Source organism: Lepisosteus oculatus, chromosome 3 (assembly GCF_040954835.1).
Source record: "Lepisosteus oculatus isolate fLepOcu1 chromosome 3, fLepOcu1.hap2, whole genome shotgun sequence".
Taxonomy (NCBI): domain Eukaryota; kingdom Metazoa; phylum Chordata; class Actinopteri; order Semionotiformes; family Lepisosteidae; genus Lepisosteus; species Lepisosteus oculatus.
The window spans coordinates 35,680,706-35,693,488 of record NC_090698.1 but is presented as its reverse complement, the minus strand read 5'-3'; the positions used below and the strand labels follow the sequence as shown (position 1 = coordinate 35,693,488).

Genomic DNA, 12,783 nt, shown 5'->3' with positions numbered 1-12,783 from the left:
TATGAAAACACTTGCTGTGTGTACAAAGTACATGTGGCTGTTTTCACAGCCTTCACTATGTTGTTTTTAAGCCATTTTTTTACCACGCTCGAATATTCTTCTGTCCATATCTCTGAAAGGGAAACACAGAAAGCCTTCAAACCAAATGCATTTTAAAGACCACGACATGTGAAAATCTTCACAGCCTCCACATAAAACTATCAGTGAGCTAATTCTCTTTTTTTAAACCTCCGGTTTTTCATCGATGCATAATTACGCACTAACTGGAACCCGGGGGGACCGCTGTGTACACATGTTCACAATGCGAGAAATACTGCTTAATACGGCTTTGTGTGAAAAACCTGTATATCACCACAGGAAGCAGAACAGCGCAGCCTGAAACGGCTGAAACATTGTGTTGTCTTTCTTCTCTTTTCAGCTTGGAATAAACCTATTACTTGTTCCTTTGCAGCCTACGCATGCTGTACGTGGCTACCCACCTGTATTAAACCTATTTCACGCAGTAGTTTAAACTAAGTGTAAAGTGCTATGAGGAAAAACAGTCTCCGCGGGTGCATATCTGCAATAGAAAGCAACTGGTCTGACATGTAAAATGTGACATCTCTGGAGCGTCGAGTAGATACCCACCAGTGTGAGCTCATTTGCTAAGCTATTAAGGTTGCTTGAGTTACTGTGATAGGGTGTGGCAAGTTTCCCCTGACTGTCTTGGCCGAAAGGAACCTGTCTTTCATTGGAAGACAATGAACCTATTCTACTCGTACATGAGAATATAATATAAATACACCAAGGGATTGGGCTGAGTTCACATTACAAAAAAATCTGCGAGTATATAGTATGGACACAAAGACTTTTTACGGGAAGAGACGTGGTGCTTTAACTGCCTGTGTGCGTTAAACAAGAGAGTGTGGCGTTACTTTTTGTCAATGAAAAAGTGCATGTGTGTCTCTCTGTACTCAGCTGTACTGAAAAATAAAGCACCGTTTTTCATTCGATGACTGCCTGAGTCACTGTGTCTGTCCTATATAATAATGCCACAATATTATAGACGCCCCTTAGGCTGGGCAATTGAATTTTTTAATTACAAAAATAAATAAAAATGAGATGTAATGATGTGTTCCTGCTTAACTTGCATGACTTTAAAAGTGATAAAAACAGGTTAATAACCACTTTTTGTGCATGAAAAACAGGTGATTTTTCTTCCTCGTCATCAGATCTTTCTTGGAAAAATGTCTTTCTTACCCACTGCGATTCGAGCACAGAAAAGTTAAAAAGAAAGTCAGACAGGCAGGGGGGAGGGTGAGTTGTGAAACTGTTACCTGTCCTGGATAAAGCGGTTAGAAAATAGGTGGATTTACACCTTTGAAAAGCGTTCCAATTTTAATGTGATACAGAAGACATTATTCATAAAAAATGATCTTGTACAGTCTGTAATACTGTATAATAGTGTCTGTTTGAGTGAGATACAGATCTGAAGAAGTTTGGTGCGGTCTTCTCTGCTTTAAAGGTACACTCCTTGTGGATGAATTTTCACCTCCAACATTTTCCCACAAGCTAACACACAGAAGCAAACTGAATACAAAATATACTTGCAAGAATAGCGATTACAAACATAAAAAAACATGCTTTATACTGTTATATTGTACAGTGTATCAAAACACTCTATGGTCACTTTTATCTAGCAAAAATTCAGCTATTTGTCAACATATTTACTAAAACTATCCATCACAGAAATCTCACTGTGTTAGTTTCACTGTACACCCCAGTGCTCACTCAATGTTCACACTCCCAGTAAAATAAAAAACCTGTTTCCCGCATTGTCAGATCGCACCGGGGGGAAGGGAAAGTGCCTGCGGTCAATTTTTGACAAAGTTAACACAAACTCTGATAAACAGAGCTGCTTGTAAGAGCAGTGTGACTTTCTACTATCTGAACCATTTTTTATAGCTTTTAAAGTCACGCCATGTTTGAGTTAGTCAGGAAAATGTCATAGTGTTATAAAGTTGTATAGTTTTAAAGCCACTACAGTATAGCTTGTGGGAAATACATTTATTTGTACTGCATCAAAGCTTAACTCGTTCAGAGCACCTGACATTATAAAATCCGAGTTAAAAGGAACATGTCAAAATATTTCCAAAATAATCACAAGTCAACGAGTTGATGGGTTCGATAATAATAGAGAAATCATAAAAATAATCATGAAATCCTACTGAAAGAAGGTCACTTAAATCAACATTAAAAAAATGTATATAAATCAGTTAAAAACACTTTTTATGCACGAAAAATGGGTGGTTTTTCTTCTGCGTGATCAACTTAGAGTTTTTGAGTAAGCTTTAAGTTCTTTTTACTTCTTATTTAAACATTTTAAACACTTTGTTTTGTAAACGCAACACGCATTACGTACAGAAATAAAATAATGTTTTCTACGGGTGTTAAGCAGATTAGCAGGTTGCTAACAAAATAGCACACCGCCCACTAACCGTCCACCACTACCTAGTGATATAACTTTAACATAAACAAGATCTAGTACCTGGTGCAGTTTTTTTAAAAAAAAACTTATTTTGAATTAATCGAATCCCAGCCAGAATTACGTGCTTTCCCTACATCTGAGAAACACCTGATAATCTGTAAAGCTTTCATTGCTTTGTTTGTATATATTCCAATCGCTGCGGGTGCAGGGTGTGTGGGGAAAGGTTTAGGCTGCAATTGAATTGGGGATCTGTATTCTTCAGACCTAAAACATTGTTTTCTCTGAAAGCGTTTTCTTCCTCTTTAGCTGTTCTTTTGCTGTCTACGCATGCTTACACGGCTCCCTAGGGGAATTCTCATACTTCACTGAGAAAGCTTTAGAGAACATTACATTTTTATTTTCAACAAATTGTAAATATGATGCTTACATTGGCGCTTTTATTAATTTTAATAAGTGTACGGAGGAGTGTTAGCAGCCAAGGAGAGCACCCCACCTCCCTTTCCTCCACGGACTGATAAAGCAATAAGTGTTAACTATCCAGCCATTGCAAGCCACTGCAGCAGCCACAAATAAATAAAAAAACAAACTTTTTTTTCTCCTGATGGTAACTGTAACAAATTGTCACATTTCACATCCTTGCAAAACAATCATGATGTTCTCATCCAATCTAAGTTTTGATGTTTTTTTATTTTGAAACCATGATCTTGACATGCAGGTGTGAAGTAGAATTAAAAGCTACAGATTTAAAAGGTTATTAATAATATCTTCCGTGTCGCATTAACATTGGAATGTTCTTACAAGTGTAAAAAGAGGCGAAACACAACGTGTCCCCTCTATAACTCTTCAGTTTACAGAGAAATTCCACCAGAGCCACACAACATTGTCCATTAATACTGTTCTTGTGTCTAATTTCTAGTTTAGCAGGATTTGCGCGATAGGCACATTGTTTAATGGGGATGACATTACCCACATCTATATCACTGTATGACACAGGTTTGAGTCGGAGTGACTGTTAATAAAACAGAGAGTCTTCCAATACTTACGACTACTGCATTATTTCTTTATCCATTTCAGCTAAATGAGGGGAAATAAATCCTCAGAATCTTGGAGTTCCAATTGTAAAAATAACCCTTCTTCCCTCCTTTGTTAACTTTCGCGAAGAAATCCTTAATCACAATACCATCACTTAATTTATCCAGATACATAAATTCATGCCAGAGCCAACAACAAGCTATAATAGTGGACTATTTTTATGTATTCACTATATAAGAAACAAACTGAAAGTAATACTCTGATTGCGCTTTGAACCATTGGGTGCAGTGGTTTGTCTATTACCACTACAAGGACAGTAAAAGTTTTTATAAAGAAACGGATGTCAAAATGTTTCTGAAATGTCCACCTGTGATATTTTAGCTGTTTAGTTTCACAATTCCATATTAATATAACTATCAAATTATGTTAAATCACTACAACATTTATCTTTTTACAGTAACAGCAAGTGGTGTTCTTACTACGTATTCTTAGAAAAGGATAAAATGTTATAACTTTTAATGAAGTACAGAATATAAGCTTAATAATGTTAGAACAAGCACGTTAAAACCAGAACCCACTAAGTTACCAAGTTAAAGACTTTGATGCATAAAATATTTATGCATAATAAATATTATTTATGATGAAGGTGCAAGGTTGTGTCAAACTGAACAATCTTGCTTTTATAAACTATACCAACTTTTTCATATTTAATGATTAACATGCTGTAAAACACAGTTTAAAATTATTAAAGGTCTAAAGAATATACTTAAATTCTTAATTGGAAAAATATTGTCCTTAGCAGTGACCGGGATTGAAAACTGGACGTTTTCTGGTGACGTTTAGCTTTATTAGCTCTACCTGGCGGTTTACAAGGTGCTTCCAGATACTATTATCATATTTCAATTTGCATGCAGTATACTGCAGTATGATGCGCCATGCCTACTTCGTTTTGACGCAGCATACTTCGAGCATTTTGAATGGCTGGATCTGTAATTATACTGATTTCGGCTGCTTGTAACTATTTCCTTTTGTTGTACAATAAGATCTGAAATATAAACAGCAACAAAGTAATTATTGTTCACCAGCCCACAAATATAAGCTATTACAGATGCTGCCATTCAAAGTGCGCGGTACAGACACGTACCGGAGGTAATTGGCTACGGCGTCGTGCATCGTGACGTGCGATGACGCAAAATAACGCGGTACGTGATTGGTTGACCGACAGGGGTCCGTTGGTCTGTCGTAGAAAGACTGTAAACGTCTTTACTGTGCCCGTTGTAGATATTGAATTTTAACTGAAGGGAAATCTTAGTAGCTGAGCATAAAAAGAATAGGAGCATACTGTAACGCGTGTGAAAGCCATAAACGATATTAATTTTGGAACATAAACATACAGTATATAGCTGGTCTTGGTACTTTAAAGAAAAAAATACACACCAGTATTCAATTTCTCCCTAAACATTGTAAGCTTCGAAGTCTTTAACGTGATACCGGAGTCAACAAGCATAGTTTTAGAATTTGATTAAAAGGGAATATAATATGGAATCGCGTATTTCAAGAACTTAATAACGGTATGATTACATCCGTGTGCTGCGACAGGGCTGTGTAGGGCTGTTTCGCCTGCCTGTTCATGCGAGCTGTCTTGTAGCCTACTGGTCTAGGTGCATGACTACCAACTGGCAGGTTGTGTGTTCAAATCCAGCTGGCGCTGGACTTTTCATTTTTATTTATTTATTTTTTAATCGCGTAACATAAACATATTACCGTATGCAAACTGTACTGTATACAGTATGTATATGTATATTTAATGTCTTAATTGTGCCCGTTTAATTGAATTTAAAAAAATTATTTAACACGGACATTAAGCTGTTTACATCTTCCGCCTGAGAACAGTCACCCGTTGCTACCCAACGCAGAATGGTGATTGGCTGACACCATCTGACACCCCTCTGATTGGAGAAAAAAGACGTGCTGGTTTGCTATACATACTGTACCAGGAAGAGGATTTCTTTCTATTCAAAATGTGTATTTTACAAGTTTAAGAAGTAAAAACCTTACAGCGTACACAGATTTCTAAACTGATCAGGATCGTTATCTTTGTCTTATGCATAATAATGTTCACCGCTCTGTCCAGCAAATTAATAATAAACTTTATTTTATATAGCGTTTTAAACGAATAAGTAATTAGATTGTTCATAAACCTAATCACTTGCTTTTTCTTTTTATTTAGGCTCAGATTTCAACTATAGATCGTATTATTAATAACCATAATAACAACCAACCAACAAAAACAACCATATAAACATAATTCCAACCAAAAACATAGATAACAACCACAATACAAAATCAAATAATCAAGCCACTTTACTCTCGCAAAGTCCTCCAATTATCATAATCCCGCCCCTTATGCAAAACCAAACCTTCCTCCCATCCCAGTTTATCCTGTTTATCATAAACAAAATCCACCTCAATTTTCAACATAAAGCATTACACAAAATCAATACCTCAACACTCCATACTCAACAACGATAATTCACAAACAGCCAGAACATGTAACTACACGTTCCCAAATAGACCTAATTTCCATAGCCCCGCCCCTTATGCAAAACCAACATCCCTCCCCTGTTCTCTCTCTCCCCTGGCGGTTGTAATTGTTTTTATTTTCAAATAAATTTTAGCAAAGTCATGTATTTTAAAAATCTTAAGATTTTTATATTTATGTCTTTATTTAGTGGTTTCATTAGTGACAAAGGCTAAACTTTCTTGGAAAAATGTCTTTTATGTAAACCATGTTTGCTATTAATTCATTCAGGGCTAAAATATGTTCATTGTCTTCTAATGAAAGAAGGGTTCCTTTCGCCGTAGTCGGGAGCCTAGCCTTTAACTAGTAAGTACTGTACGTACTGGGTTTTTGAGGGGGGGGAGGTGTCTTTCGCTGGAAATCTCGCCTCCTACTTTGAAAATACCCGTGAAACCGGTTCAATTCGTCACAGCCAGCACTCCTGCAGAGAGGGGGGTTGTACTTGCAGTGTATACAGTACACGCGTTATGCTCTTCGTTAATGTCTAAGCCGGAACATATCATTATATCTCATTTTGTATTTCTTAAAAAAAAATCGTTTTCCCAGCCTAACAGTATTGTTTTTAACCTGTAAAGCGCTTTGAGGAGCCACCTTTAAAGGCGCCATATACAATAAAGTTCATTATTATTACTATTGTAAATTTGCTGGACAGAGAGGTGAACATTATTACACAGAAGACAAAGATAGCGATTTACGTTGCATTGTGTATTGTGCTGCTTTAATACAGTTTTAAATAATTGAAAGTCTAAACAGTATCAGCTTTATTTATGGGTTTTAATTAAAGGTGATTTAAACGCGATTTAAATCAATATAAATGTTTATATTGTAACGCATAGGTGACTATTCATTGTTATTAAAATGACTTAAATTTGATCATGTTGTGATATTTAGAAATATACATTTGTTTGGTGCAAGTGAAGTTTTATTTAATCTCTGAGCCATACTGATTCTTCTGGAAGCCAGTTTCCGCCAGGGAGTAAAAAAAAAAACACACTATGGTATTCTCTCCAAAGCAGTGCAGTTAAAAACATACCTCTGATGCTGCTCCTAAATGAATATCGTTTATGACCATCAGAAGCTTTATGTTCCTTTTCTTTTTTCCAGTGGATTGAACAGGGAGAGGCATTTCATGATGTACTTTTCACTGATGAAACAACAGTGGCTCTGGAACAGTTTTTAACCATGTCGTTTTTAAAAAAGGGGAGATATGTACACGTTACTGAAGCTAAAAGTTTAGCCTTTGTCACTAATGTAACCACTAAATAAAGACATATAGAAATCCCTACGTTACAGACTGTATATGGCTGGTATTGGTAGTTTAAAGAAAAATACACACCAGTATTCCACTTTCTCCCTAAACATTTTAAGCATCAGAGTCTTACATGTGGTTATTTATTGCAGAATTTAATTTTGAAAGCCACTGAGACATCAGGTACTACTGTTGTATTTATGAAAAAGAAACAAAACAAAAAACATACTAACAACTGTGCCATCCTACTCCTTAGTTAATACATTTTATTATTCATAAACAGTTAACATTGTTCGCAAAATATTTTGAATTATATTTAACCCTATTTTTTCTTTAGTTTTGTATTTAACTTATTATATGATAGTCAGACTTAATGTATATTTGAACAATGAAAATATATTTTTACAAGATTTTACATTAAGCACTTAAAATTAATATGGTTAATAATAGTAAACTGTAACATGCTGTAACATGATCAGTTAAACTGCGAAGAAAATGCTTTCAGAGAAAATGTTTCAGGTGTGAAGAACATAGATCTCCAATGCAATTTCAACCAAACCTGTTCCCACACACCCTGCCCCCACTACCATTAGAATATACACAAACATTTTAGCGTTTCATTCTGAGCAGAAGACCCTCACACCTGAAGAGTGCTGGCTGTGACGAATTAAACCGGTTTTACAGGTTTCAATCACAGACCATGTGACATGGGACTCAGTAAACTAACAGCGCCACTGGATTTGATAATACCTAACCAAAATCCGCAATATGGAAACAGAAGCTGTGTGATTGTTGATAGATGATGTACTCGTAACATTTTTTCAAGACGAACTACAACATTTAAAAAATGACTTGTATGTACTTGATATCTCTAATCAATCCACGGGTCCCAGCACAAAACGAAAGTAAAACGCATACCGTTGCTCAAAAGTAATTTGACCGTATGAAATGCATAATATAAACCTAGAAACATATACGTGAGCAGTACTTAAGCACTGTAGTATCGGTGTTAAGACATACCTCTCAAATACCGTAAATCAAGTTAAAAATATCTCAAGACCGATTCTGGTCGTAATGAAACCATGTTTCGTGTATGTTTTCTTTTTCATCTTGAAATAACTCATTTCTAAATAACTTTTTCCCTGTTAAAATCTTGCAGCAACTTTGCGACAAAATATACACTCTGACAGTTCATCCTGCTACCAACATTAAATAAAACAAATCTTAAGATTTCTATATTTATGTCTTTATTAAGTGGTTTCATTAGTGACAAAGGCTAAACTTTCTTGGAAAAATGTATTTTATGTGTTGCAGAAAAAACTGACTTGCTTTAACAAAATATGTTTACAAATCCTTTCACCTGGCATTTTCGTAGTTAGAAATTATGGAACGCTCTGTTAAAAGCAAGGGAGTTTTTATGTCCGTTGCAGTTCTTTTGCAACGTGAATATAATTATATCGTTATTAATTTCTTGAGATACGCGATTCCATATTATATTCCCTTTTAATCAAATTCTAAAAGTATGCTTGTTGACTCCGGTATCACGTTAGTTAAAGACTTCGAAGCTTACAATGTTTAGGGAGAAATGGAATACTGGTGTGTTTTTTTTTCTTTAAAGTACCGAGACCAGCCATATACTGTATGTTTATGTTAAGATTTCCCTTCAGTGCTAAAATTAGATATGAATATTCAATACTTAAATGGGCACAGTTAAGACATTAAATATACATATACATATTGTATACAGTACAGCTTGCATACGGTAATATGTTTATGTTACGCGATTAAAAAATAAATAAATAAAACTGGAAGGTCCAGCACCAGCTGGATTCGAACACACAACAGCCCTGCCGCAGTACACGGATATAATCATACCATTATTAAATTCTTGAGATACGCGATTCCATATTATATTCCCTTTTAATCAAATTCTAAAAGTATGCTTGTTGACTCCGGTATCACGTTAGTTAAAGACTTCGAAGCTTACAATGTTTAGGGAGAAATGGAATACCGGTGTGTATTTTTCCTTGTGATATTTTAAGCTCTAGTTGAATGATAGGTGTCGCATTTTAAATCATTTTCGTAATTAGAAATTATGAAACGCCCTGTTAAAAGCAAGGAAGTTTTTATGCCCGTTGAAGTAAAAGAAAATGCCTGACAAAGTATGGCTTGGACAGATTCCAAGTGCTTGTACAAATGTGCTAAAGAAATTATACTTTGAGTATACAGCTTGTCCAAAGTCATCCATTATTAATACTATTAGTAATATCTTCAGTAAAGGCTTTGATGCATAAATATTTCTGATAAAGGTAGGTTGTGTACTTTTGTCCAACTGAGCAATCTTGCTTTCATAAAATATACCAACATTTGAATGACTGATGATTAACACGCTGTAATACACAGTTCAAAATTAAAGGCTCAAATGAGAGGTTAAGCTCCCCCTGGCGGTTTTACAAGGCGACGCCGGATAGTTAGTCACGTGACACACGTGAACCGCGTGATACCCCGGTGGGTGTGTCGCGGTATGCCGCGAAATACCTCACCCATTTTGAATGGCTGCATCTGTAATAAAACTAAATAACAATAAAATGTTCCAAAACAAAGGTATCCTGAAAGGGCACACTATTTAAAATACTGACTTTTACTGTTTTGTTCATGCAAAATCAGGATTGGGAAGCTAGATACTTGCTACCCACAATTTCTTTACAGTCATTTAAACATGATTGGGCACCTGCAATCTGTATGGACATTGGTTGAAGAATGTTATCTTTAACAAGTTACCTGAAGACAGTATGTAACTTTAGTCTTGTTCCTTAATGCAGTCTTAATGCATTGTTTTAAATCACACATGAAGTTGAAGTGAGATTATTTTGTTCTTTAGGTCTGTGGGATGGTGAACTTGAAAGGAGTGTGCCAATAACTGTGAGATGCGTTATTATACATCACATTTATCAGAGGTCTTTTAACTCTTTCACAGAAACATATTTTCATGATTTTTCAGAACGCTTCATTAAAACTGAATGTTAATGTACCATGTACATGTTCAAGGTGTTGTCAATATCACAGGGAAAGGTAGTAGCTCTAGCATTTTGTTTGAGCTTAAGTTCTGGGTTCATCAGCAAAAATTAATCTTCACTTAAAAAAAAGATAAATTAACATTTAGTGCAACTTGCACTGAACATTTGTGACTACATTTCACATAAATTACATAATTAAAAGCATCAAACAAACCTTTCCGCTCTATCGGGGCAAAGAAGAAACCTGCACTCTCATTGACGTGGTAGGTCTTCTTATCAAACTGAAGTGTGGGTTCATCCTCAGTGTCAATGATGTTGACTTTAGCTCTGGTGACTTTCCCCAGCAAAGCATATACCGGCATACTGAGTTCCACATTAAAGCTCTCAATGTTCTCAAAAATGTGGTCATCATTGATCACAATGGTGCACACCTTTGTATCCTCTCGTTCATCAAACTGCACCTGAAATACCCAAAAAAAGAGATAAATCGGTGTAGCACTGGCAGACTTCAAGACACACTACAGCTCAAAGAAAATAAATTAATTATATACATGATTTTACAGCATGTATCATGAGAAATTACCACAGTAGCAGGCAATTATGTTAGCAAAGAATCATAAAAAGATAACAAAAAATAACAGAGATGCAGAGATATATGCAACACTGGTGGATATAAATATATATTATAGAAGAATATATTGATAGAAGAAGGGGAGGTGTAGCATTACGTATCATAAAGATATAAGTAAATAGGAACTAAAGTTATATAAAGGAATCTTTATATAGTCTTTGAATCTGTATGGGTGATGTTGATGTAGCTTATTGTTTATCACTAAATAATGAAGTAGTTCAGGAGGGTAGCTGAGTCAGCATGCATAGGCTGCAAAGGAACAAGTAATACTGTAGGTTTATTCCATGCTGAAAAGAGAGGATTGTAAGCAGTCCTTACACCCGAAGAAGGCGCCACAACCAAAACGTTGTTTTCTTTCTTTTCTTCGCAGCATGGAATAAACCTACTACTTGTTACTTTATAATGAAACTACATTTCAATTCATACAAAAGAAAAGGCTAGTATAGATCTAGTATTTTCAAACAATCAAGACAGAATGAAACAGAGATTACAGAACCATTGTGGAGTTATGATCCTAATGTGGTATAATCTAAAATATTTTAAAACTTTAGATTGAGTCCAAAGCAAAAATGAACAGTTTCAGGAAAAGACTTTGAGGTAATAAGACAGAGTTTAAGAAAAGTAAAATACAAACATTTAATTAAAAAGTAAAAAAACGTACAGTTTACACAAAGATTCTAAGATGATCACAAGGAAGAAAAATCACCCGTGTTTCTCACATAAAAAGTGTTTAACTATCTTAACTCATTTTTTTATAGCTCTTAAAGTCATGCAATGTCCAGGTTAGGCAGGGACACATCAATGTTTCTTATTTTTGATTTTCTTTAAAAAATAAAAGAATCAGTTGTCCATCATGCCATAACAGTATTATGTCACATTTTTTTACATTTTTGAGAGACTTCAGAAGGCTTTGACTGATGCATATAAAATGTAACATAATGCGTGCTGTTGTGAAAAAAACGATTATTCTGCTTTATATAGTCAGGCTTTTCACATACATAAATTTAGTTCCATTCATTTTCTAATCTGTTCATCCAGAACAGAGGAGCTGGAGCCTATCCCAGCAAGCAACAGGCAGTTGAATAGTAATTCTTGTATTATTCACTCCCTTACACCTGGGATCTGCTTTATGCAAACTAGGATTTCTAAAAATGCAACCAGTTGTTAGATGTTTAAATTACATTTCTGAAAAATTCCACAAATCACAATCTTTAAAATGTCTGTGGCTTGACGGCTCTGTGTCATTTGTTCACAAACTTATTGACATCTGAAACACTGTGTCTTGTAAATAGGCGTTTTAATAAGAAAGTGAAGTTTATGAAAACCGTAGAAAACAAATGACCCTGAACAAAATACAAGAAGTTTGAAATTATTATTCATTATTAATGAATTAATATTGTTAAGTATGATGAGATACATTATTATAGTTCAGTTTCAGTGATCTTTTTAATACCACTTTGTTATTCTCGATGATTATTATTATATACGTTACGGTTTTAAGGCTTGTTGTAAAGGCTTGTGTTAAATTGTCCCACTGGGATGAATAAAGTATTACTAGTGGGAGTAAAACCCAGTTGAACTGTTAATGTATTTACTTTTGCTCATTCATGTTTTTAATATTTAACATTCAACAAGTAGTGATATACAGTGTAAACATAATAAAATGTCTATATAATGTACATAATATTAACTATTTTATTTTTAAAAAAGGGGTCTTAGAAAAAAGGTTAGAAGAAAAACTTGTGCCCTATGTGGGAATCGAACCCAGGCCTCCGGTAGGAGAACCACTCACAAAACCAACTTTAC

General features: G+C 35.0%; 1 protein-coding gene across 1 annotated transcript in view; it reads right to left on the bottom strand.

Moving 5' to 3' along the window:
* The window catches only part of fras1 (Fraser extracellular matrix complex subunit 1), a 364,870-nt gene that overhangs the window by 52,972 nt on the left and 299,115 nt on the right, over positions 1-12,783 (bottom strand). The window contains exon 54 of the mRNA XM_015364800.2: positions 10,561-10,807. Within this exon, the coding sequence (XP_015220286.2) occupies positions 10,561-10,807 (247 nt within the window). The remainder of the gene's footprint in view (positions 1-10,560; positions 10,808-12,783) is intronic.